This window comes from Corapipo altera, unplaced genomic scaffold, assembly GCF_003945725.1.
Source record: "Corapipo altera isolate COAL_440 unplaced genomic scaffold, ASM394572v1 75, whole genome shotgun sequence".
Classification (NCBI taxonomy): Eukaryota; Metazoa; Chordata; class Aves; order Passeriformes; family Pipridae; genus Corapipo; species Corapipo altera.
Window position 1 is genome coordinate 2,157,610 of NW_020884887.1, and position 26,996 is coordinate 2,184,605.

At 37.6% G+C, this 26,996-nt stretch overlaps 1 protein-coding gene across 13 annotated transcripts in view; it reads right to left on the reverse strand.

The window, feature by feature from the left end:
• The window catches only part of TENM2 (teneurin transmembrane protein 2), a 625,985-nt gene that overhangs the window by 217,398 nt on the left and 381,591 nt on the right, over positions 1-26,996 (reverse strand). For all 13 annotated transcript variants that reach the window (XM_027643089.1, XM_027643088.1, XM_027643087.1 and 10 more), the window contains one exon: positions 7,338-7,547. In XM_027643089.1, coding sequence (XP_027498890.1) covers positions 7,338-7,547 — 210 coding nt within the window. The remainder of the gene's footprint in view (positions 1-7,337; positions 7,548-26,996) is intronic.

The window sequence follows — 26,996 nt, forward strand, 5'->3', positions numbered from 1 at the left end:
CATTTCCAGCTCTCAAAACCATGGTGAGCTTAAGAAAAAGACAAATACATAAACAATAGAATTAGAGTCTGTTTTCCATTCTATAGCTTCTTGTAATGCATTATCATTTTTATTACCACAGAACCTTCTGTTTGAGATTTGTTTGCTATGATTATGAATTCATAAATTAATAAATATAATGTTTCTGCAATATCTTAATATCTGGAATCACGTCTTCTGGCTGAAATTCAGACATCTGCTGGCATCATCCACAGGGTACACAGATTAGCAGCAGCAATAATATCAGTAATAGTTGCAGCAACATGGAGCTGATACTTAAGAAAAAGTACACCCTTCGGTTTCAATGGGAAAACATAGTTCATGCTGTTCCCTCCATTTCCAATTCCAGTTCAAGCTCTAAAATTAGACTCAGTGCTCAAGAGATGCAACAGAATGAGAATGTGACTGGTCATTAAGGATTCAGAGAATTTAAGTGTTAGAAACAACTCTGGAAAGAAAAAAAAAATCTCTTAAAAGACTTTGCTTCTACATAGTTGCACTGTTTAAACAACATGTGTAAGAGACACTATTGCTTAAAACCTCAAAGCTTGGCCAGGCTTGATAGCATAAACACCAGAAACCAACAGGCTTTAGTGTCTGATTCTTTCTTGGATTCTCATCTGCTGAAGAGAAGACTAAGGAATATAAGGTGGTTTATGCTCTTGAGCTACATTAAGTGTTAAAGACAGAATCTCCAAATTAGTGTTGCTTTCTGCTCCTTCCAGGGCAGTGCCCAGCAGCCAGGGGGGCCAAGGTAGGAAAAAGGCCATAGCACTGAAATGCTCAATAATGGTAACAACAATTGACCCAGAAACAAGCATACATCATTTACTCTTAATTTAGAAATAGAAATTAAAATGCTCAATTTACAACCCTTCTTTGCATTGCTGTAAAATGTCATCAGAAGAAAGTTCCTTATGGCATTTCCTTGTGATTATATTGAATAGGAGGTACTGTTCCTAAACAGAATCTTATACACTGCTGCCTTTTTGAGGCATATATAGGAAAGTATTTGAAATAATTTAAAAAACCCCCAAAGCTGGAACCTTAACTGACTTTTACTGTTGCTGATGTAAGCATAACTTAACAAATTCTACAATGAAATCTTCTGAAACATGTTACAGAAAGATGCTGCTGAAATCTTACACTTATACAGAAGTGAGGACAAAAAAGTGACAATGGAGGGGGCCAAAATTTTCTTTCTGATTGTTGTTCCACTGTGCATCTCAGAAGTGATGCACAGAGACCAAACTAAACAAATCCAAAAGTAAATAAACACAACAACCAGCAACAAGCACTAAAGTAAAACAACAGCCCTTCTCACAGCCCCACTTGTCACATTGACGAGGAGAGGAAGATTTTAATTCCTTATCTCCCTTGTTGCTATTCTTCCCCAGTGTGATAAGATCCCCCTGAGCCTTTTCTTCTCCAGGCTGGACAGTCCCATCTCTCAGCCTCTCATGATGTATCAGATGCTCCAATCCCTTGAGCACCTCAGTGGTCTTTCCTGGCCATGCTCCAGGGAGCTCATGCCCCTCCTGTCCTCGGGAGCCCAAAACTGCATCCAGCACTCCAAAAGGGTCTCACAGAGCAGAGAAGGATCACAGCCCATGACCAGTGTCAGTGCTCTGCCCCAGAGAACATTGCTGGCTCCTGGTCAACCCCCTGCTGCCCAGGACCCCCTGGTGCAGAGCTGCTGGTCAGTCCCAGTAGGTCCTGGTAGGGGGGTTATTCCTCCCCAGGCAGAGGCCTCTGCATTTCCCTGTGCTGAACTCCATGAGATTCCTGTCAGAGTGTTTCATGCCCTGTAGTGAGCCTGGTTAATCACAGAACAGTTCCTCCAGCAACTGGGTATCACCCTGGGACAGCTGTGCACGCCAAGGTTTCTTACCTACAGTTTCAACTTATGTCTTTCTGGCAAAAAGATCTAAGGGCTACCTACTAATATATCCAAACTCTTTTATTTAGTCTCTTAAGTAAGCGAAAGTCAATCCTTTATGAGGATTAGAAAAAACCAAAAATCAAACCAAAACAACAAAACCAAACAACAACAACAGCAAAGAGCTATGAATTCTAGATTTTTGTTGCTGCTACTTTATTTTCTGTCCTGTAAGCTGATAGATACAGAAACTGTGGTCTCCACTGAGCTGGGGGTGATACTTAATCACCTGAAGGAGATGTAATTATTTTTCTGTCGGATTCATTTATTACTTAAAGATGAATATCTGCTGTATGGGTTTGCACTATAGACTAGAAACTGGAACTACTTCTTTATTTGATGCCAGACTGTTGAGGGCTATAAAACAAACACTTCCAAGTACTCTCAACGAGGATCTCAAATAAGACCTCCAGTTACAGTGCATTAATGAAAGTCCTGGCTTCTTTTAGAAAAGAAGATTTTAACAAACTGGATTAAACTGCACAAAGGTGCTGGTAATTACACATTAATAATAATGAAATTCTACAGACAAGTTGTAACTGTTGGACATAGGATATCCTTCGAGATAGTTATACTGAATATAATGAATATTGATATTTTACATAAAATTACCACATAATAGGGTCATAAGCATAAGGAGTCATATTCTTTAGTTCAGCTCTAACTCTCAGACAACATTAAAGAACAACAAGTATCTCATTCAAGTCAACTTGCATCTCTCTCCTCGCTGCCAACAATTGCTTATGAAAAAATCAAAGCAAATTGTCTTTTAAGCAGTGTCCAAACTATTCAGGGAGCAAATACTGTTCCATTGAGCCAAATGCTTTGTATCATTGTCTCTGAGCCAAAAAGACACGTTAACACTGAAAAAACTGGGCACAGTCCCCCTTCCAAGTAAACTTCAAGTTCTTGGGAATATTGGTAACATCTAAACCACAGTTTAGGGTGATTTTTTCCCAAAATCCAAATACTCCAAAAATCATTCTGCTTCTACTTTTACTTTCTCATTGTTAAGAATGGTTGAAGCTGATGAATGTGCCCAATTATAGATCCACTATATGAAAGATAGATATGAAAGATTGTGTTGAGAGTCCAAAGTTTGGTTTAGTAGCAATTAATCCTATATAATAAAAGCAAAGGTGCAGACAACAAAACCCCTTTTTTTCTATATAAAGTTTAAAAACAACTTGTTGCATTGTATTATGAGTGAAAGCATTAAAATGTCATTCCAACATGCTGAGTCACCTTATATAACCAGAAAGAACATATATACAACACATACAGGAAGAAGAAACAAACCTATTCCTATTTTAGCTGCAAGAAACCATCCTAGAAAATGGTGTGACAGGAACTGACCTTCTTTTAAAAGGGAAAAAGAAAAAAAAATCCACTATCTTTTCAAGGATAAAAGGTCTCATTTCCTTCTATAATATTTGTGTTTTTCAAAATACTATCAGCAGGTGCACCAGATTTCAAAAACCTCTTGTCCTTCATCACATATAATTGTGCTGCATATTATATTAAGAAATACAAGCAATGTAAGTGATGGGAGTTCAATTAAAACCAGCATAATATCTTGTTGCATAGAAAATGATTCTGCAACCGAAATCAGGTTCTAATGAGAGAAAAAAGGAATACATTTTCACATATTTTTAATTACATAGAACTTCCTCAAACATGATTTTTAATAATATATTCCATTAGGTTAACATCATATTTAAAGAAAGTGCATTTTCTGATTTCATTTTAAGTCTGATTTTGAGCAATTATTGTGTCATTGTTCTGCAGTAGAAAGGTTGAATTCATTTACTGTGTGGTTATGCTGGTTATGATTGATGCCACTTCTCCAAATGATAAACCAATCACCCGGATGATGTAATGTCATTTTAAGAGTGCTATAATCACATTTCTCTCAAACTGGGAGCTCTGATGAGTTCTAACAAAGATTTATTGTAGATTAAAGGCCTTCCTAACATCAACAATAGATTGCTCATTTGATAGAAGATTTGATTAGGTAATTTTTTTAGGCAAACGATTTTTCCATATATATTAAGAATGGTTATTGTGAAGGGCATAGGGCAGCACACGTGGATGAGCATCACCTCATATCCAAAAAGATTCATCTTAAACCTGTTGAGGAGCTAACCTGTAATTGTAGAGGTTGAGGCAAGTGTAAGTATACAATCAGACAAACAAGAGGACAATTCTACAAAGCAATTAGTACAAGACTTCGGCAAATATTTCATATTCAGCATGTACTTTAAAGACTCTCATAGAAATGTTTAAAGAAGAGCCTAGAAAACGCTGGCAAATATTTATCAATGATTCAAAGATTATCTGGGATCTAAGCCTTAAATCTAAGTATCTATAAATCTTCTTTTTTAACCCAACCCCAAATCCAAACAAAATATTTACATTTATTTACTATCTGCCAGATGTCTGCATCTATGTTGCTAAGTTTCCATAGGAACTAACATAGATATTGAAAAAAAAATTAAAAAAAAGGAAAAAAACCCCAAACCTACAACCAGAGCATGATGTATCTTTCCCTATCATGTAGATGGTAAAAGATGCTCTGAAAATCTTTCAAGGATAATGATGAACTCAAAAAATGGTAAAATTTATTGTAAATATCATTAGCTGTGGTATTTCCTTATAAACTCTGTAAAGGAAACATTGTGAGAGCTACAGAAAAACAAACAAACAAACAAACAAAAACCAAAAACAAACAAAAAACCCCAAACCAAACACTAGAAAATGCCTAGTAGTTTCCAGAGGATGCATTAAGTCCAGAAGAGCTCATGCTATTGGACACACAGTGCTGACCAAATACTGATGCATGTGTCTATGGTCAAAAATTAAAAACAAACCCTAAAACAGACACCTGTTTCTTATACCCTGAAAATTAAAAGTCGTTATACATTATATGACTGTTTATTAAAGAAGTAAATGGGCTATGTGGGGTAAAACTGCTAAAATGTAGAATGAACAAATCAAAGCTCAGAGCATGCCAAAAAGGCTCCTTGGGTCAGCCCACAGAAACAACTGTCAAACACAAAGTTTTTAAGGATATAAAGAAACAGTGATTATTATTTAAAATGAAAGAAAGAGCTCTTCCATCAAATTTTCAGGTGTTGTTTTACTGCAATTTCCCTCATTTGGCTTCCTAAGAAAAGCCCTTTTGGTTCCCTCAGTCCCAGAAGGGGCTGCAAATACCAAGTACCAACTGCTCAAGTATCTCCAAGTCTCTTTTTTAGTTCATATTCCCTGACCTTGATTTGCTTCTACTTCTTTCATCCCTCTCCCATCCCCCTTAAAACCCTCATAAAATGTTTGATCCACCACATCCTTTAGACAATGTTCCTTCTTTTGCTCTTTGTTCCTTTCTTCAGCTGTTCCCGGCTCTGAGAGGAAGCAAACACACCTCAAATTCCTCTCTGCACACAGGTAATGGTCCATTACCAACCTGTGAACCAGAGCTGCTTTTTCCATGAATATCACATTACATTTCTCTGCCCTAATTTCCTCTGTCATTTTATTGCCCTGTTACTTGGTCTCACAGGTGCTTTTGTGATTCCTCACAGGCTGATCTCATTCTTATCACCCTGCCATCCCTTTCTTATACCCCACAGCTCACCATCTTCTCCAAGTATTTTTATGTCCCATGAAAATTCATTGGGGAGCTCCAACTTCTGCTTACTGTCTTTCAAATAACCACTTACCATGCAGGAACCTCCCCTCTCACCCTTATGTTAACTTTAGCTTCCTTAAAAACGTTTAGTGACAGATTTTTCTGAGACTTTTGAAAACACAAAGACCTTTCAATCACCTGGATCCCCCTTACTCAAAAATGGCTGACCCCTGCAAAGGACTCTTGAATGTTTCTCAGGCATGAAACTGCACTGATTCAGAGATAAATCACACCCACTTCTCCACTCCCCACTTCCATAATTTCTACTGAGTTGCCATTACAGATTTTGATCTCCGCAGCTCCCCAGATTCCCCTGAACCTCTTAAAAACCCCTCAAAATGGGCATCATTTTTACCATTCTCATCATTCAAGCATTATTAAAAGAAGCACGCTCAATCTCTGAATCATTATTTCTTTGTGCAATTGCATTTTAACATATCTCAACGGGGTTAAGGGATAATTCAGGATGGAAGGAACTCCCCAGAGGTCCCTAGTCCAGTCTCCTGCCAAGCAAGGGCAGCCCTGAGGTCAGAGCAAGCTCAGGATTTTAGCCAACCTGTTCTTGAAAACCTCCAAGGACAGAGACTGCACAGGCTCCCTGGGCCACCTGTTCTAATCCAATGCTTAGGGGAAAAGTTTTACCTTATATTCTCTCTAAATCTCATCTTTCCACTGCTCACTGTCTCATCCTCCCATCACACACCCCTGTTGTGTGCTGGGAACACCCAAAAAACCCAACAGTTCCACACCACAAGTATCCCCAGCACTGTTCAAAGCTGTATTGTTACAGGAAAGAGACCCCTTAGGCAGATCAGAAACTCCATCTAAGATATAAACTTAGTTAAATAGACAGGAACTGCACAACATATATCTATGTTAAAAAAATAAATTAAAAATAAGGTGCTATAATAGCCTTCCTTTGTTTTGCCTTTATTTCTAAAAAGGGATTGCATCTTCATTCCTCAATTTTTGGCTGTAAAAATGAAAAGTCATCACCTGTTAATAAAAATAAAAATTGAAAATAAAAATTAAAAGAAAAAAAAAAAGTACAGAAAGAGAACTAAGGAAAACCCTAAGCACTACAGATTCCATGACTGATAGAGCTGCAAATGTTTTAAAACAGTGTCCTGAAAGAGAAGAATTCATTTGCTGAAAAATAGCAGATCTTAGTTAAATGTGACATTGTAAGTACAGAACCAGACAGATTTGGAAACACAAACAGACATAGACTGGCAGAAGCAACATGCATTTTTAGATACAGAACCTCATCACCAAATGAGATATTAGATTAGTCCATGCAGAAAAAAGAACCATTGTGTGTCTATCTCTCTCCCACAAGATACATCAAGGAGCATGAAACCGACTTTGAAAAATAAATCCCTCTGACGTCAAGAATTCAATAACATTTGTACACTGTTTATAAGACACCTAAAACTAAAAATCTCCTTACAGTAAAACGAAGAAAAACCATATATGATATATTGAGTTTCCAGAAAAGTTTCCATGAAATAAACCAGCAAGATTTTGTTGCCCCATTTCCACAGATGCTTTTGATTTTGTGCTGATGCAAGAACACATTTGCAAATTTAAAGCAAAAAAAAAAAAAAAGGCATAAAACTGGCACAGAACATGTCACAAACAAACTCCATATGTTTGCAATTTTCTTACCACTGCTGGAAGCCTGCTGTGGGCCCGAACATGCTCTCAGCAGATATGAGTTAGGAGAGAACTCCTCGTCAGGATTGGTGTCCATGATTTGATGGGACGTGTTGCTGTCTAGCAATGGCATCTGGCAGCTAACTGGTGGAGGATTATGAGAACTGGGCAGCTGAGCAGATGGGAGAAGGCTGGACGAGGATGTAGGTGGAATGGGACGACCTGGGAAAGAGGACAGAGGGATCAAAGATCAGCAATGAATGTAATGAAAAAAAACCCAACAGCCAAGTAATTGCACTGTAACTACCTGCTGTTACATCCCACTGCTGCTGTGCAGAGCCCCTCACTCTCTCCATTGGTACCAGCTTGTCCCTTTGTATCACATTCAAGGCACTGTAAGCAGATATGTTGTGAACTCATTCCAAAAATTCCCCCTGCAGCATCAGCTTGTAGCTCCTCAGGTGAACAGATGCTGGTTAATGCCACTGCCCACCCCTGGACAGAAGGGTCCTGTCCTGCTCCACGTGGGCACTGCCACACTCGGCCACCAGACACTGAAAGGCCCCCTCACTGCACTCTCACGTCCTGCAAAATTCAAGTGCAGCAGCTATGTATTTTACCAGAAAAAATTTCACAGAAATAGGGATTTTTTTGAGACAGGGAACTATAACTCCTGAAATTACATCACATCCGTAAATCTCTTATGATGATGGCAGTGGGCTGATTTTATTTTTTATATTTTTTTTAATCTAGGAAAATTGATCCAGCACAGGAATCTCTCAGAGGCATTTAACAAGAACTGTAGAAAGGCAAAGGTTCTTCCTGTGATGTTGCAGATCTTCCCAAAACCCACTGGCAGATGTGAGAGGAGAAGCAGGACTGAAAGGCAATTATTCCACTTCAGAGATGGGCTAAGCTGGAATTTGGCTTGGCAACTCGAAGCTTTGCTGTTCTTTCACTCCTGTTGCTTTTCTGCCCCCTACAGAGGGGCAGAATTTCCTGCCCAGCTCACCAGGCAGGTTAATTCCAACCCTGCAGCCCAATCCTTGGTGGGTACACAGCCCACTGTAACAACATGGTTTTGGTCAACTAAACTAATGGCATCAGGTCAACAACAACAGCAATGTTCATATTCTTTGCTTTTGTGAACTTCCCATAACTTCACACCAATCCATTCCATCAAAGGCACACAGATAAAGACTGGTTTGGGGTTTTTTTTGCCTTGCCTGTTAGAATATGACCAGTTATAGGGATGAGAGGAAGAGGAGAAACACGCATTCTGATCTCTGCAAGTTTATCTAGTGCGTTGAAAAAATAGGTCATGAATAATTTATATGTAAGAAAATACAACTTCTGTGATACTACCAAGGTCTGTAAGGCAGAGATCTGCTACAAATGCTTAAACACAGCAAAACTACATAAAATGGTGTGTCCTTACTTCCACCATTCTTAAAGAAACAGCAGCAAACACACACTGGCTTTCTCACTAGTTACATCTTCACTTTTTGAATCAAGAACCCCTCACTTTATAGGAATTACACTAAAGTTTATGCAATTAGGTAAACTTCTAGAGCCACACATAAAATTCAAAAGGAGGGGGAAACAAGAAGAAGAGTGTGAAAAATTCCAGCCATCACATATAAATAATATTTTGGGTGCAGCAACCAACCAAAGGCATCTATAGATACTGAAACCCACTGACTCTGCACTGCATGCTGCCAGCAAATAGCACAAACTACCTTCTTCCCTTCAGAAACTTTAATATAAAATAAATACCTGGCGATAGGCAAGTGACTATTATGATTATTTATTATTATATTTTTTAGCACTGGATACATAGATAAGACTGAATGACCAAGTTATGATATGACAGAAATGGATTTAAGCTACTCTATAGTAACTCCCAGCTACCATCTTTTTTGCCAGAGAAAATTCAACGTTCACTGAATATTTTCATTGTGGGCTTGCATTTGTGAGGCAATAATTCTAATACTGATGATAGGAATAACTATTGTTATTATTCATGATTATGCTATTCTCATGAAATATTACAGTGAATATCCTAAACATTCAAGGGAAGTGATTGAGCAAAACCAGCTTCTAATTATTTCTTTGCACTGTGCTGGCAAGAAGCAGAGAGGCTGAGGTTTGACACACCTCTGACAGGAATGTGACACTTGTGCCCACTGTGTGCATTTAATTTTCACATATTCTGGCTCTGCTTCAACACTGTGAAGCTGAAAGAAGAAGCTTTATAAGTTCTAAATCTGCATTTACTGTATGTATCACATGGAAATATGTTACTGTATTATAAAACTGTTGGACATGTGAAGGTATAAGATGAAGGAAAAGATTTTCTCCTTCTGTGTAAACTGCATATAGTATTTTAGAGCAGTTTAGATACATTTTTGCATGGAGAAATGGAGAAATGAAAAAAACCCTCAAGAATTCTTTTGTCAGGAAAGCTAATCACATTGTTAGCATCGTGAAATAATACAGCCCAAATCCCCAAAGAAAAGCTAAAATGTCTAATTACTGCAGCTCTTTGTAGTTAGAGAAAACAGAAGGGATGAAGTTGTTAAAATGTTGCATTATTTTGGTGGGAAGTTGGTTCCTGAGGAAGATCTGTCCACAAGAACAAGTTAATTGAAAAACATAGATGTCTGTGAGCCACAGAACCTATTGCCAACCTGTCCTGTGGTTAGATTTCCTAATAAGCTCCCAAATTTGATTAAAACTTTCCTTGTGGTTGGGGCATTCCTGATCTTTCTATCGAGTTGATTTTTGGCATCCACTGAACATTAGACTCCCACTACAGCCATTCCCTCTACTTTTGTGAGGCTCTAGTATAAAGTGTCTTCTCTCTCCACCCTCAGCCCCTGAAAAACTCAGAATATCTTACAATATTTACCCAATCCTTTGTAAAATTCGATGGGAATTGAGTTGAAAAATTACTGAAGAGGAACAGAAAGACACTATTAAGCTTTGTTGCCTTAGGAAATGAATCTAAAGGGTGACTATCTGCAGTACCACAGCTGAGAGAATGGTTGTGAAACCACCAAAGAGAAGTGTGGGTTATCAGTTAGGCTTTAAAGAGCATGATACATGCAATTTATTTGTTACTATATACTCTTAAGTGAGAAATATTGAGAAAAATTCATACTGTCTAATACAAATATCTTGGTCAAATAAGTTCAACCAACCATTTAAAAGAACAGACTAAGTCTTACAGGTTTTATAAACCTGAGCTCCTTGTCAGACCCAACAGATCCCTCAGCAGTTGGATTGTGAAACCCCCCATCTCCTGAAATGGTTCTTAGTTTCCATCATTTCACAATGGGATTTGCAATACCCTACAGTGTATGAGACATTCTGCAATGCCTGGTAACATCACTATTCTGTTACACTGCTGTTTTCAACATCTAAATCACAATGTCAACAGAAGTTCCTACAATTGGTGTCTAGTCTTCATATATTAATATGTTAAAGCTTCTAGGAATAATTTTTTTATCTAGTTGTGCATTGACAGAAATCCTATGTAATGGATACTTCCAGTGACAGCAATAATGTAATTGTGTAACACACTCAAAGAAAGATAAAACAGATACAAATGCTAGAAAGGGAAACCAGACATAAAGCTGATGCATTACATTTTCAATAGGAAAATGTATTAGTTCTTCTTCCAATATCTGTTCATATGCATGTTCATACTGCATATATTCATGCATGAAAAAGACTTGTAAGATACTGAATGCAGCATCTGTAAGGTATTTTTCAAAAAGAGCAAGTATCTAAGAAGGAAGAAAAAAAATTCCCCTCCTCCCCTCCTCCTTCTGTCATTTATCTCATTTAACTATTTAGAGTACTATTTGGTAACTTTCCTTCATTCAAATTTGGGTTAGCTTCGGGCTTCCGTGCCACATGGCACCTCATTCTGCAAGGGCCTTATTTATCCTCTTATCACTTAAATTCCCTTTTCTTTTTAAATCAATTTCTCATTTCTTCATCAGCCCAGGAACCTTTATGAAACTGTTCCTCAATTACTGCTACACTTGAGGTCCCTGAGGCTTAAAATCTGCTGTAGAACCTACATTTAGAAACCAGGCCACGCTCAGAGCTGGTAACGGTGCCACAGCTCTGCAACCATATTCAGGAAGACATCCTCAAAAGCTGAGGATGCAGATCAGACACTGATGGGAGGAATTCCTTTGATTTCCTTGTTAAGGACAACTTCACAGCCAGGCAGAGGCTGAACAAGGTAGAGCTCACCCATGTGAGCCTGTCGTGTGCAGTCATGGTACAAGGTAGCAATGGGGTGACAGAGGAGACTGTTTCAAGCCTAGAGATTTGTAAGACAGCTAAGATTCCGTTCATCTTAATCACAGTAACACATTTGGAAAAGAGATACTTCAGTTGCTATTGGCCTGAAAGACCAAAACCATCACCAGAAAGAAAAAAATAAAAAGGAAAAAAGACTGCCTGCAATCACTCCTGGCATGAATATACATAAATAAGAGACATGATCAAAGAGGAGATGCAAGATCCTTATCAGTTACTGAAGGATATTTGAAATACACTTTCCATACTCTCTGTTCTTCCTGTTCCTGTATAGGACCTATGGAGTTTTATGGATAAATAAAGTCCACGTGTGTGAAACCCTGGCCTCTATAATACACCATGGGGCATGACAGGAAGCAGGGAACCTAAAAAATCCCTTGGAATTTAAGAATTTTGAGCAGCCATCATGTAAACATTCATTCCAAAATCTATGTGTATATATTTGTACTCATTTTTACATATCCAATTATAATTACCCACACACATCTAGACAGACATAAATAATATCCAAAAAAGTACATTATTTTAACAGGTCTACTGGGTTAATCCAGACTCCTTAAATAGCCATTTTGCCATTAATCCGGTTGGGCAGCAGATGAAAACTTGTGTGTTTCCATCCCGCATTCCGAAGTTATCCATTTCAGTAACTCCTGTCACTAGAAAATAACTGAATCCCAGAGGTGGTAAATAACAGATCTCAAAGCCTATTGTATCTGCAAAGGGAATCCTCAAACTTTTCTCATCAGGAGAATCTCTCTTCTAAGGTCAGACACGTGTAGCAAACATCTGTGTACACTGTTCAACCCCATGCATTTTCAGCATGTCACACTGAGAATTTCACAGACCTAAGTAGCCTGTCTTCATCGGAAAATTCTATTTATGACAGCATCTTCCCGTGTTTGCTTTTTCTAAGCAAAATCAAGTTTCAACAGGTTTAAACAGCTGGTAATCTTCATAACCAAGGGATTATGATATAACTTTTTTGTACTTTCTCTCAGGCTACCTGCTAATCATGCAGACAATAAACATAAATGATCTCTAATAGTTACAGTCAGTCACATCTATTACTATCAATAACTTCTCTTTGTTCTACAGATGTGGTCATAAGGACTGAGATAAGAAAAAAATACACAAATCAATGGTCTCACTGTTCAGTCCTTGAGACTTTAGATTGCAGAAAGAAAGGAAACCTTCAGCTAACTTTTTAAAAAACTGTTTGGAGGATGCAGTAGCATTAAAATATTAATGCAGGAAGCTAAGGAAGTAAAGAGCGAAAGCAGATGAGTTGTTTCTCCATAACTGATGGCATCAGAAACACCGTGTAAAACACTTAATTGGCAATTAAGATTTTGACATTTACTGATTGAAGCTGCTGATGTTCGTGTTACACCAATACAAAGTATAGGACCCTGTGTGAAGTAATCCCATAAAATTATGTTAGTGACTTAAATGATGGACAGGATCATTAACTGCAGTTGCTGTGTTGCTCATATTTACTAAAATTACACAGAGAAGGCTATCTAATAATGGCATTGGCTGAATATCAACGAGAGGTGATGAAAGAGAAGGATCAGATATCCTCCTCCTTTGCTCCCTTCCATCAGGAAACAGTGGCAAAGTTGGACAGAATCAGTACAAGGACCAGAGGCAGGACCCTGTAACAGGCTCACTGCTCTCCTCCTCCTCCAGCGCTCAACACGTTCTCACCATGTTTGCAAGTCAGCCTAAGTGAAGCACCTACATTGTCAGCACTTTAAAGAGTGAGAAATGCTGCTAAATGTGTCAGGAAACAACTAGATAATGTAAGATGCATGTTTTTGCAGTGCAAAGCACTATAAAGTAAGCAGGCAGCTGATGGAGGTGAAACTTTCCCGAGGTACAGCACATTCAGCAAACTCTCCTCTTCCTCCCCACAAGAATTCTTTCCACAAGGGAAAAAAAAAAAAATCTCTCCTTCCAAAATTAATGCAAAGCATGGCTCACCAATGGCCTGGGCACTCTCAGGCAGAGTTATATTTTAATAAATTAAATAGACATTGCTCCTACTGGCATAGGGAAGACAAATATTTTGTATTTGGTGAAATTCCTACATTTAATTGACAAGGATGGGGCAACATATCTATGATTTTGGAGCCGAACTGGTATCTGTGCTTCCACACAACAGAGGCTGGGAGGGCCTCAGCAGGCAAAGTTGGGCTCAGGGGAGAAAGTTATTCCCCCCAGAGCCAAGCATGCTGTGCTGGCAGCTCCCAGGAGAGAGACAAGGCACAGCACCCTCCATCACCCCATCAGCAGGCAGCAGTGCTCAGCCAGCCGTGCAGAGCACTCGGGTAACCCTTCACTCAGCAGGCTGCACTTCCAGCTGACAACACAAAACCCCCAAATGAAGTACTCGGGGAAAAAGAAGGAAAGAAATCTAACAACCTGTGATCGTTGCTTTCTGTTGCCTAAACTCCTGCTGCATTTTTTTTTTCCTCTAAGGCAAAAGTGCTTCAAAACGGCAAAAGAGGAAGATATAGATCAGGATTTGGATGACAGGGAGTTATCACTGAAGAAAGGTACTTCCAGAGCTTCTGAAGCTCCTATCTCTGAAAGCAAACATGCACAAAAACAGCCAAGCTAAGAAAAAGGTTTTCACAGAGCCTATTTCACAAGAGTCAAAGGAGAAAATGAGGTCTTTCTAAAAGCATAGGGCCGATACTTCTACCCAGACCTGTTTGTTGATGATTTTAGGTATTTCTCTGCCACAAAATGATAGTCAGGGCAACTAAGGATGAAGCTGATACCATCATATCATACCAGGGAAAGACAGAGGATGGCTCTGAAAAATTTAAGAGACTGTCAAAAAAGAGATCTAGACATAGGAAGTCATCACCTGTGATTTACATAACAATGAACCAGTTTTCTCAAAACTTGTTATGAAAAATTTTAAAATTGTTTCTGTTACCAAAAAAATCCTCCAACATTAAAATATATTCATATTTAATATGTTCCTGTTCCCTGTTCTCTGAAGTAAAATCATTTGCTGCACACCCAGGAATACAGTTTGAGAACTGTAGATAATAGAAAAGGGACAGATGAAGAACCACCAGCAAGTCCTGGTCTTTTTTGTTAGAGATCCATTCTACAAGCTTGTTCAAGCTTTTTTATCTTCCTTAAACCATTTGACCTCTGCGTGTGGTTAATATTTTCTGAAGTACTGCACATGTGTAATCTTTGAATATGAAAATCACTGTACCAACGCAAGATATCATCATTACTAAAATCTATGCAGAAGAATGAGACTAACTTGGAAATCAATCACTTCTGACTTCCAGTGTTAAAGTTAGATTAATTTTTCTAAGCAATCCATCTACAAAAATGTATCAGTTTTATGAAATTTGGATATTAAAAATAAGGAGACAGTCATGACTTTAAAATGATCTAAACCAATTCAGTATGTAAAGGAATAATTTGCTGCTGTCAAAAGCTAATGTCATTTAATTCTTGTCTTGTTAAATCATCTGATGCCCCTTTCTTTTTTAGTTAAACAAAGATAAATAATAAAAGCAATTTACAGCTAGAAGATGTTAGGGTTTTGCAGCTGTTCAATGTCTTCTGGGCAGATTAGATTCTGTAATGAGAAGTTACAAGCCTCATTTTATAAAAGCTGTTGCTGTCTTGGGAAAAACACCAGTGAATAAGATTAGAAAACCCTTTTCCTTCATGAACCTATTACACTAGCAAGCTGATTACTTGGCATATGTTTGATACCTTCATAGCTGGAAAACATTAATTTGTTTCAATGATTTTTTCCCATCACTCATAAAGTCAAAATGCCTTCTCTAATATTACCCTACCTCTGATTCAGGCAGTAAAAACAGAGACTAATCCATGGGAGCAGAACTCACACCAACCAGCACTTCCCTAAAAAAAGGTTCAACTGAACTAACTATAACATTAAATTATAACTCATCAACTGCCTGTTCCTTCTGGGACAAAAATAACATTCTAAGATTAGGAATGTATTGAGAAGCAACTTATTGGAAGACTCACAACCATATGTGAATGAATTTTCACCTTTATAGTAACTTAATAATATGTGCACAGTTTTTCAAAACTAGGAAGAAAGAAAATTCCCTATTTATCAATCTTATCAGCTAAGCATTCATGTTAGGGAATTCCACTAATGAAGGGGCTGTAATTAGGTCCTGGGTAGGTAATTACCAGCCCCCCCTATGAAATCTTCCTCCTCAGATAAATCTAGGAGTACTTGATTTGATCTTTACTCCAGGGACACCACCAGTTCAGGCTCACCCGTGCTCCTCTAACCAAACACCTTCTGTTTACTTTCACCTTATTTTACTGAAATTCTAAATACTTGTACACAGCCACTCCTGCCATCTCCGCTGTGTATCCTCCTGAATGATGTTGGCTTTTTGTCTATTGGAGACATTTGTTTCCAGGAACATTGCAACACTTTGAGATTCAAGTGCCTGGAGCTACTAATAGGTGGGAAAAATAACACCATCTTGAACAAACACGAGAAAACTCCTGTAATTATTTAACGAACTCTGTGAAAGTTGTACACAGTTAGTACTGACTGGTGGGAGTTAGATAATGATGAGGGGGTTTGTGTTAACTCTTTGCAGCCTCCTAAAAAAAGCAGTTCTAATTTCTGGTGAACAAATGTGAAATAAAAACAAGGCTTCGCATGATCTGTGTTATGTAAACGGGCAAATCATTTAAATAATATGCTTAAAAATCTGCTCTTATCATGTGCCAGTGCTAAATTCTGGCTAATTCTGCTTCAGGCTATTAAAGTCTACTTTTCTTAGTTCCACCTACAGCTTAAATATGGTGTTTCTATTTGCTTTCTAAATGTGTGGAGAACACTCTTCTGAATTATTGCTATTCCACTGCTGGGACACGCTCTAGAGGTGATTTTGTTTTAGTGCTGGGAGATACTGAGGTGCAGTCAGAAAAGCATCAGGATGATGGGAATTAATCTTCCATTACTCTTGATACTGATACTTACATTTACAAGCTATTATCTTGAGAATTAAATTTTTCTTGCTTCATCTGGTTTCTTCTCTCAGGATTCACTCTTGCGTTTCTTACACTACCCTTACTGACTTAGGAGGAGTTTTGGGTGTACAAGCAAACTAAATGTTTGACTTTTCAGTCCTTCCTGTCACTGGTGGTATTTTCCAAAACACAAAAAGTGTGTCAGTATTTAACATCCCTGTGTCTTCCTGCACTTCAGGTAGTTAAACATCTCTTTCCTAAACATTTAATGGGTGGTTTTAGACTGTTATGATACTTTACACTGAACATTTGTGTGACAAGAAGTTACCAGGCCCTGTCACACGTCCTCCTTCAAGAATGAACAACCATCCCACCACTGAACTGCAAACCACAGTGTAATCTCAGCTCCATGTAACTCAATGCAAACTGAATTTTTGCCTTCAGCACAACCAGGATTTTACTCTGGAGTCCTGAAAAGCTTCTGCACAGAGAGAAGTTCCCCCAACAGCACTCTTTTCCTGATTGGAATACCAGGTTGCTGTGTTCATTCAGTGCAGGATGATCCACTGGGCTCAGGTCTAGGAACAGAGCTTGGACCTAAACTGCAGTTTAAAATTAAAGGAGGAAGTGAAATACCACCACTAATAAGAAGTTGGGCCTAATTAGGCCCTTAAAATCTCTTTGATGTCTTCTGGTAGAGTTAAATATTCCCTGAAGAAGACATGGAACACAGAAAGTACTCCAGCACAGGATTATGGACAACCTACCAAAACACTTCCAAATAACCAGATAAAATATTGCTCTCACCTAGCATTGAACAAGGTTTGAAATATTTCCAGCTTTGTCAAGTTGATTTCTAGTTCAGAGTTTGGGAAGTAGGCTCAAATAAAAAAAAAACCAGAATATAAACTCTGGAAGAAAGAAAAATATCATTTGCTGTTTGTGGGCCACACCTTAGATGAATACTGGAATCTGCTCACTTTGCTTACATGAGAACTGAAAAATGTTTATTCTTAAGTGAGAAGGTTTATGTCAAATTTCACTTGATGTGAAAAGATTTAGCCAAAATAAAACCTTTGAGTGGCAGATTGCAACACAACAGCTATCAGACCATTAATTATTTTACCAGTGTTGTGTGTTCCCATAATTAATGGCACTCTGGGAGAGCAATACAGGAAATTAAAAAGATAAAATTTCCTTTTAATTAAAAGAAATTGCAGACATGAAAGACTACTATATGGAAAAGGGATCATCACTCTGCAGTACTAAAAAAACCTGTAACCTGATTGATTAAAAGGCATTGGAAGCACAAAACTAGATATGTTAAAAAGGTAAGAAATCTTTTCATTATAAAGTTGCCAGAATGAAGGAATAAAGACACATGCTCTTCATGTTGTTCTACAACAAATGGGCTCTGTTCCATGCCTTTCAGGAAAGCAAAAACCCCACTGAAAATCAAACAGGCTACAGAATAGCTTGAATGTACCATCCTGTATTGCAGCATGAACTGTATCTTTAAAATAATGACAGTTTCTCTCATCTTTTCAATCTTAAAGCACTTTATAACTACAGCTCAGAAATACATGGACAGAGAGAAATTAAAGCAACTGAAGCTGAAATATGCTACTTAGGAATCCAAAGTTTGTTTACACCATTAGAAGGCACTCAAATATATATCCCCATAAATGACAAGGTCCCAGCAGCAAATTAACAGGAACAATTTTCCCATCTCAGGAGCTGTCAAGATGGGCTCTGTTAGCCAATTTATCTTACTCTAGCACATCTCTGGTGCTTGTCAATCAATATGTGAAACATTTGGTGTTGATTGCCATTTTTCTATCCACTTCCTTTTGCCTCTCGTACCAGGCAATTTACTGCAAGTCAATCAAGGTTGAAGCAGACCTTGTTTAAATAAAACACTGTTGAGTTCTTTTCACACCAACAATTTCAAAAACAGAATGAGCTGCAGCTCTTCACATTTACATTTATACTACTTTTTCTGTTTTTCCCAAATGCCATGCTCAAGCTATAAGTCATAACTAAACTCAGTCAAAGGCTTATGGAGAAAGCAGTCAGGGAAGATGAACTGTGTATGCTTTTGCTGTCAAAAATTCAGGCTATCAATGGAGACAGAGAACATTAAAAGTAATAAGAGATTGTTTCTTTTTCACCCTTGAAGTCTGGTATCCATACCACAAAAGCAACTTCTAATTCATCTGAATTTCTGAACTCCGGTTTGTTATTTCAAACAATCGTTGACACTGCAATTTTAAGGCAAGAAGTGGCTCAACTACTGTATTTATAACTGCATTTCACAAATGAATGTATGAAGAAAATCAATTGCCTCAGTGTAAAACTTTGTCCCACGTTAAACACACTGACAGCTTCCCTCTCCCATCCAGACAAAACAATTGCACAGAGATCTCAGGTCACGTCATGTCTAATTTGGCACTACTTGGCATCACCTATAAGCAGTGAAATAGGGAAGAACAACATCCTCTGCAATACATAATATTACTGACATACACCTGAAACAACATGCACTTATAGTATATAACACTGAAATGAAATTTTTAAAACTCGGACTCTGCTTCTGCATAGCAAGACTCAGTTTTACAAACAATATCTACAAAACTTTTCACTGGGGTCTGTCAGGCCCCTATTTAAGGATCTTCCTTTACTCTGCTGCAAGTAATAGGAAAAAAAAATTACATAATATTTGAGAATCAGGTGTATACTATATATATGGATATTCTATGAACACATACAAATATATAGATAATATACAAGTGTATATTCAAGTATATATTTGTATGCATATTCAGATATGTGGTGTCCTAACCCTACTAAGAGTTGATTTTAGAGTTATTTTCAGAAAACAGTTCTCATTACTCATGAAAAGGAAGATATATGTTTTACTTGAAGTTGATGTCACTAAACCAAAAAAAAAACAACAAACAAGCAAGCAAAGGGTATTAAAAAGCATGTCCTGCAAGGCAAAACCAGTTAGTCCAGTTCCCAATGTGATGTAAGGATCTCTTCAGCAACAATAGTCAGGAGCCCACAGTAAAAACTATCATAAAGGCAGTATAACAATTCCAGATTCCTAGTTTAGGCTTAACTAACAACAAAAGATAATGTGTGATTTTCTTTCCTAGCCTTCCAAAAGATGCCTCCTACACTAAAGCATGAAGAATCACACTTATATAACATTTACCATTTTCAATGATGGGAGAACATTTAATAATAAGGAATTTCCCATTCATTCCACCTCACCTATGTAAAACTTTCCTGAAGAAATAATAATAATAATAAAAAAGCCATTTTAATCCTCAGAAAGCTATGGGTTTATTCAAATCTAAATTTTGCCACTGGCCAAGACATGCATGGGATTTTTACAGTCCTCTCAGCTACATGGATGTTACTCATAGCTTGCAGAATGCTCATACCTGGAATTCAGGTTTACAGCTGGGCTCTCTCAATTTTTTAGAAAAGCATTTCCTCCAAAATAAAACCAAACACAACAAACAAAACCTGCTTAAGAGCTGTTTTTGCTCATAGCAAAGGCTCTCTTTTAATCAGCACCATTTTTCCCCAAGAGTTGTACCAATTTCCTGGTATGTGCTTTCTGATTACGAATGTAAAGGGAAATGTAAAATGTTTCTGCCACAGAAGGAAGCAACAGATGATGGGTGAAGTTATTTAACAGCTGGATACCCTAAATAAGCAACTGGTTGAGGCCAGAGTGGTTTGCAGTCTGTCCCCTCTCTCCCTGTCCCCAGCCCCATGTCTCTGTCCTCCAAAACTCCTCAGACTTTCCATCAGGGCCCTGAAAAGGCTGAACACAACATTTGATGGATTTTAGGAGAATACAGATGAAATTAGTAAGACAGAGAGGATCACTGAAGAGAGAAGCAGAGTACACAGCCTGGCACATCACCTGCCAGGGGACTACAAAATTAGTTACGGTTCTCTCTGAAAAGTCAATCACATATTTAACTATCCTTACCATCAGCCAAAAGTCCAGGACTTCTACCTGGTTTTTTCCTCTTTTTTCCCCCTCCAATACCAGATTGTTTAAAACCTTAATTTCAACATGAACCTGCAATTTTAGGTGCTAAGAGAACTTCACTTTCCTGTCTCTCTACAGCCCCAGGGACTAATTGAGAAGATTACCTGTAGGCTCGAGGTCTAAACACTCAAGGAAGAAAAACCTGCTTAAAACCATTTCTACAAAGAATGACGACAGAAATAGGAACAAGAAGGAGATCTTCCTGTCACTGGAGGCATTTATATCACATATGCTGCATGTGATCATGGGTTGGAAAAACCAGTATTAATGCAGCGAGTTTCTGTGATTTCTTTTATTGCACTACATAGAAATCTAAGAGAGAGATAAGGAGCCTATTTTCAGTACAAATCACAGAACTAAAAAGAAATCTTGATATAAAAATGTTATAATCTCAGCAGGGGTCAAGTTCCTTCTGTCTTTGCCAACCTGCCACGGTGAACAGATAAAATTTGTAAAGTATATAAGACCGAAATAGTGCTTCTGTCAGCTATCATGGAAATCATGTTAAAGTGGTATTGAGGCCTAAATGGAGTAGATATGTAAGAAAGAGTCAAAGACAATTTTAAAAGATGTCGTTTTACCTACACTTAGTGAAATGAAAACTAGAAAATCCACCCTCCTCTTCTATCACAAGTCACGACCCCATCAAAAACTGATGTACAAAGCGGTTCCAGCAAGGTCAGTTAATAGAAATAATACATCACAATCCAGCCCATTTGGGGCTTTTGTTCTTAAACACTTCAGTAAATGGGCCTGTTTTTTAACTCCAACAGATAATTAAGAAGTGCAATAAAAAATTCAAATTATGTTAATAGGCCAGAGAACAACGGCTGTTTCTGAAATCACTGGCAATTACTAGACATAATGGTTCTCAATTAAGCTGGAGGATATTTTCAATCGTTCATAATTCACTATTTTAAAAGTATCATAAAAATATATAAATGTGAGCTGTTAATAAAACTTTCAGACTAACAATGTAGCTGTGTGTCACAGGAAGTAACACCTATTTTATTTTGACAGTGTTTTTTTCTCTTGTAAATGGTATGTGAAGATATTGTGAGTGAAGGGAAGGTAACTACATGGGATTTATTTCTCAGGGTGCTCCTGTGTGCAAGAGGAGCTATATTCCTTTCTTAAGCAACTTCAGTTTCCCCTAGGAATACACTCAGCAATCATACATGTGTTTACCAGTTCTATTTTTAGATACTGCAGCTCAGTATACAAATGTTAATGCGCATGTGGATGTGAAGCTGCTTGTCCACTCTCAGATTGTTACTTCAGATATTTTTCGAAGGAATAAAATGGAAAAAATTAAAGCACAAAATAAGAAATCATAAGGATCATCAAATGAGAAACTCCAAGCATCATGTTTCAATTATATGCTCGATGCACAGTAGATTTCCACCACATCGAGTAAGACAAACATCTTGAATAAATGAAGCCATTAAGGATAATCAATAGGCAATAATTACTATCCACACTTCCACTAAAACTAGCACTTATTTATCCACCACATATTTAACCTTGCATTAGGAAAATGGTACAGCTGGCAATTGCTACGTTCTCACTGTAACTTTGCTACATGTGATTAATGATCAATTTACTGGAGACATACCTAAACTGTCTAAGTAAATGTATTTGAACACGTGTGCATGTGTTTTATTTATTTATTTATTTCCAGATCTACCAATCCTTAAAAGCATTTTCTCTTATCCAGCCACTTCAATTTCCTCCTGCCAAGAAGCAAAACTTATTTGATTTTTATTCAAATACATTTGCACATATATTCCTGAGAAGGAATAAATCATTCAAGAATAGTTCCTAACTGAATAAATTAATATTTTCATATTTAAACAGCAACTCATATTTTTGAGCACAACACAGTGTTTCATCAGTGGAAGACAGCCATTCATCATCCAGACCTCAGGAGCTGTTGGGAGTCTTTATTGCTTTGGCCTCATTAAAATGGTGCAAACCATGAGCTAAAATGCACCTGTCTCTCTAAATATTCTCTCCTTTTATTTTGTAGTAGTTCCACACAAAGGGAAAGGTTACAGCCAATTAAAAGAGATACAGATACCAGTGTTATTGCCCTGGCAAACTGTTAGTTATTGGTTTTGGCCACTTCACTTTAAAAACCCATGACTTTAATTTCTGAATGAATTAGTAATTACACTGTTTATTGACTTTGCTTGTTTTCTGTTTTGTTGCAGGGTGTGGTGTGTTCGTATTTTTTTAATCCCTTCCTTTTTATTACCTTTTCTCTTCCACTGCTTACTTTCAGTCTCTTAAAGCTAAAGCAAATCTCAAGTGTTACAGCTGGACAAGGGTATCTACATAAGGACTAAATTGTAATTCTAACTTCATTCCAAACGGAACAAAAATATTCTGAACTCATTCCTATCCAGAAAACACTTGTTTTTCTATCTCATTAAGATCATCATAAAATATCAACAGATGCTTAGAAGCCTCTAGTGCTGAAGGAACTGTTGAGAAAATTGAAACAGAAGTACTTATGAATGATAATCTAATGATACTGCAAAGATTTTGCTTTCCTGTACCACATCTGGCAAAACACACGTATTCCAACACTGCCTTCACCAAAAGCCAGAACCAGTCATTAAACAGCTACCATTTTTGTGTTACTTTATTCTGTTTGACACTATGAGCAGCAGACATCACATTCTACTTCAGGAAAAACAAAAATAAATAAAGTAAGGCTGTGGTTGAAGTCTCCCCGAATTCCCCCCCTCCCGACCTCAATGGCTGTGAACAGAGTATCACCATTAACGTTATAATCACAGTAAACAAGCATCTGGCTGTCATTTAAAATACAGCTTTTCCCTACTGATAATAAGAAGCGTTTTCTGCTAATTTCTGTTATCTGTAAATCTCTCTTGGCATTCCAACTCTCCACTTCATGTGCTGTACACGCTCCACTTTATGCACAATGAACACTGCCATCAAATGTCAGCATGTCTTCTTGTTATCTTAAAGATAGGCAGGGATTCACTCTATGAAACATCCAAAGAACAAGGAGATAAGGAATGAGGAGATACTTACTTATTATGCCACAGATATTCAACAAACACATGAATATATATGTATATTTTTCTTTTACATGGGGGAAATAATCATAACCTTTCACAAGTTCCGTTAGTTTAATTGCAGAATGGGAGCTGGAGTCAAGTTCAGATCAGTTATTTATGCATCCGCATATCACATCTCTAAATAAGCAAAGTACTACAGCACATCAGCCCCAAGTTAATTGTACCTGCTAACTTTCAGGTACCACTGCTTGCTCTCTGCTAACTCAGGATCTGAGTTGCAAGCAGCTGCCATATTTTGTCTCCATACATCTGTTCTGTTAGACCACTGGAAAATTAATCTGCAAGTGACCCTTAAAAAAATATGTGCACAGTGCACAAGTAAGAAGCAGCAGCCTTGAAAAATTAAACTTGTGTAACCAATTTCCCTCCTTGATTTACTGGTGTAAATCACAAGAAACCCAGTTGAGTTCACTAGTACAAAGTCAGTCCAAGGAATATCACAATTCTACCACAGGTTTCAAGCTTTAAAATGGACAAAGTATTTCATATGCTTCAGAAATATCAATATACTTGTTAAATGAAAGAAAATTTTTAAAATCTGTCTTGATCTCAAATTGAGTGCCTATCTTTTCAATTTTTATTAAACTTTGTTTCTTATTCTCCCTCTCATTTAGATGCTTGCAAAATAAATATAATTATATCCAACTTTAATAACTTTGGTACCTTGAGCTGCAGGTGCTAGTATGCTGTATCTATTACCATATTTTAAACCCTTTTAAGAAGATTGCATTAATTTCTATGATAATTTAGAGCCCATAATGCATTCCAAGATGTGAATAGATGTTAATCACCACAGAATGATTTTCCTGTATACTAACGAAGTCACGCTGTAACCAGTAACTACTAACTTTTAAAATTCAATATTGCCACTGAAAGACTTGATTAAGACTTTGTTAGAGTAACGACACCCCTGATACGAGTTTAAGAATCTCAAAGTCATTAACAACTACAGTAATATCCTAACTATAGAAATTGTTAAGACAGAAAATGTTTATGGTATCCAGTTCTTTCTTTGCCCAGTATTATTATAACTTAGCCATTATTATTTATCTTCTGCCTCTACCATAAATCCAACAGAGCAGCCAGCTCAAAGACAGCAGGGTGAAAGGATGCTTCATTATTACAATGATATTATGTTTAATATGACAGGTACATCACCGAGGAAAAGCTGACACCAGTGAATGCAGAACTATTCTGATATTAGAATATTTAGAATGAGACCGTCGGGCAAGAGTTTGCCTCTGGGATGTAAGTCAAACCTCAGTCTGTGCCATCAACTCCAACAATCTCTAACAAGAGCAACATTCAGATTTAAACATCAATACAAAGAAGCGAAAACTGGCAACATTTTCCTGGAACAAGCTCATTCACTACTTGTCCCCAGCCCAAAAGTAACTAAGGGATGCCTTTCTGCATTAACCTGCTCATTGCTGTTGCTTTTGGACAGTTACTAAAAGCAGGATGTACTCCAGGTGGCAAATGGCTTTGTCACTATTAACAAGGCGACCCAAAATGAAGGAACACTCCAGTGCACTGGACTATTTCATTGCCCAAAGGCCTGGGGCATGACCACCTCTCAGGAAGATTGGCCACAGGTACAACACCACCATCATTGTGTCTGCTCAGGTCCCGAGTGATCAAAACAACAGAATCAAACTTTCTATGTGGTTAAGATTCTATACTTTGAGTTCTTACAAAGAAAAATTACTGGTTTAGCTTTTTTTTTTTTTTTTGCTTGTAGATACCAAGCAGGTTTAGAGGAGCAGCTAAAAGCCATTATGACATTGTGTTAATTCTAATTATTGCTGCCTCTGCCAATGATTAACCTACATGCAGAGGTTTAACTGGGTGCTGCGATCCAGCAGCGTGGGGAGGACTGCACTTTATGCCTTCTCATTAGAATGAGTATTTTTCTCCAAAGTCTCTTCTTCAAAGATTTTAAAACTAGGGATCACTTCAGTTCCATGCTCTAAGGTGGGTTTCATTTTCTGGAGTCTCTATGATGCTGTCAGCACAACCCCTAAAATACATTGCAATGTGCTGGGAGAAAATCAGCTGCTATGGGAAATATGTCTCAAAAAAGAAAAAAAAAAGGAGTAAAACATTGAGGGGACTTCTATATCAACTTTTGTTATGATCACTGAAAAGACTTTGCACTCTTTCTGGCATCATGCTTGACACTGTTGAACACTTTTGAATTCCTCTGCCTCCAACAGAAGTTCATTATGCCTTCCCAAAATGTGTCAAAAGGTAGCAGAGAGAAGTTAAGACAGCTTAAAAGGTCCCAAATCCTCTGAAATACAGAAATGTAACATTAGCATTCCAGATCAAATTTGACTTTTGAGAGATACACTGAAGGATTCTGTAAGAAGAATAGATTGTTTACTCTTCTCTTACATTTAAACAGTTCCCTTTCAATATCTGAGAAATTAAGTATTTAAATCTGGTTTACTTTTTTTTCCCCACAACAATCTGGGATTATTTCCTGGTTGTGTATTTTCATAGCAGCAGTCAATGCCATTTGAGCAGTGACAGGATTTAAACTGCCACCAATACAAATTAAATCATTAACTGTTGTGTGTAGAAAAACTCAGAATCATGAATTTAAGCCTCAAGAGACAAGCACAGGAAGAATTTATTCTCACACGTTTTATATAAATAATCACTTAAATCTGTACTTGTTAAGTACAAAATATGTGTTAGTGTAACAAAGTATCTGGTTCATAGAAATGTGATTCTTGCCTTCCTCACAGAACAAGAAGAAATTACTAAAAAAATAAAAAAAGTAGTATCAAACAAAGCAACTGTTCGAGGAATTAACTAACTAAACAAGCAAGTGCAGTATATTTATTAAAAAATGTAAGAATGGCTACAGCATCTTATACCCAGAAGCCCCACAAAATTTAGTAATATAAACAAAGTTTAAAAGGGTGAATAAAGACTTAAGCAAGCAGCTCATCTGGAGAAGGCTGAAGTGAGAGCAGCTGCAGGGAGTTCATGGCCTCTCACTTCAGCTCAGAAACTCTCCAGCTCCTTGTTCTCTAGCTGTCAACAACCCCGTATTCTTCTGTGGCTGCATGAAATTTGGGACCCACATGGGCTCACAGGGACATCTCTGAGCTTCTGCCCCCATTTGCCATGTCA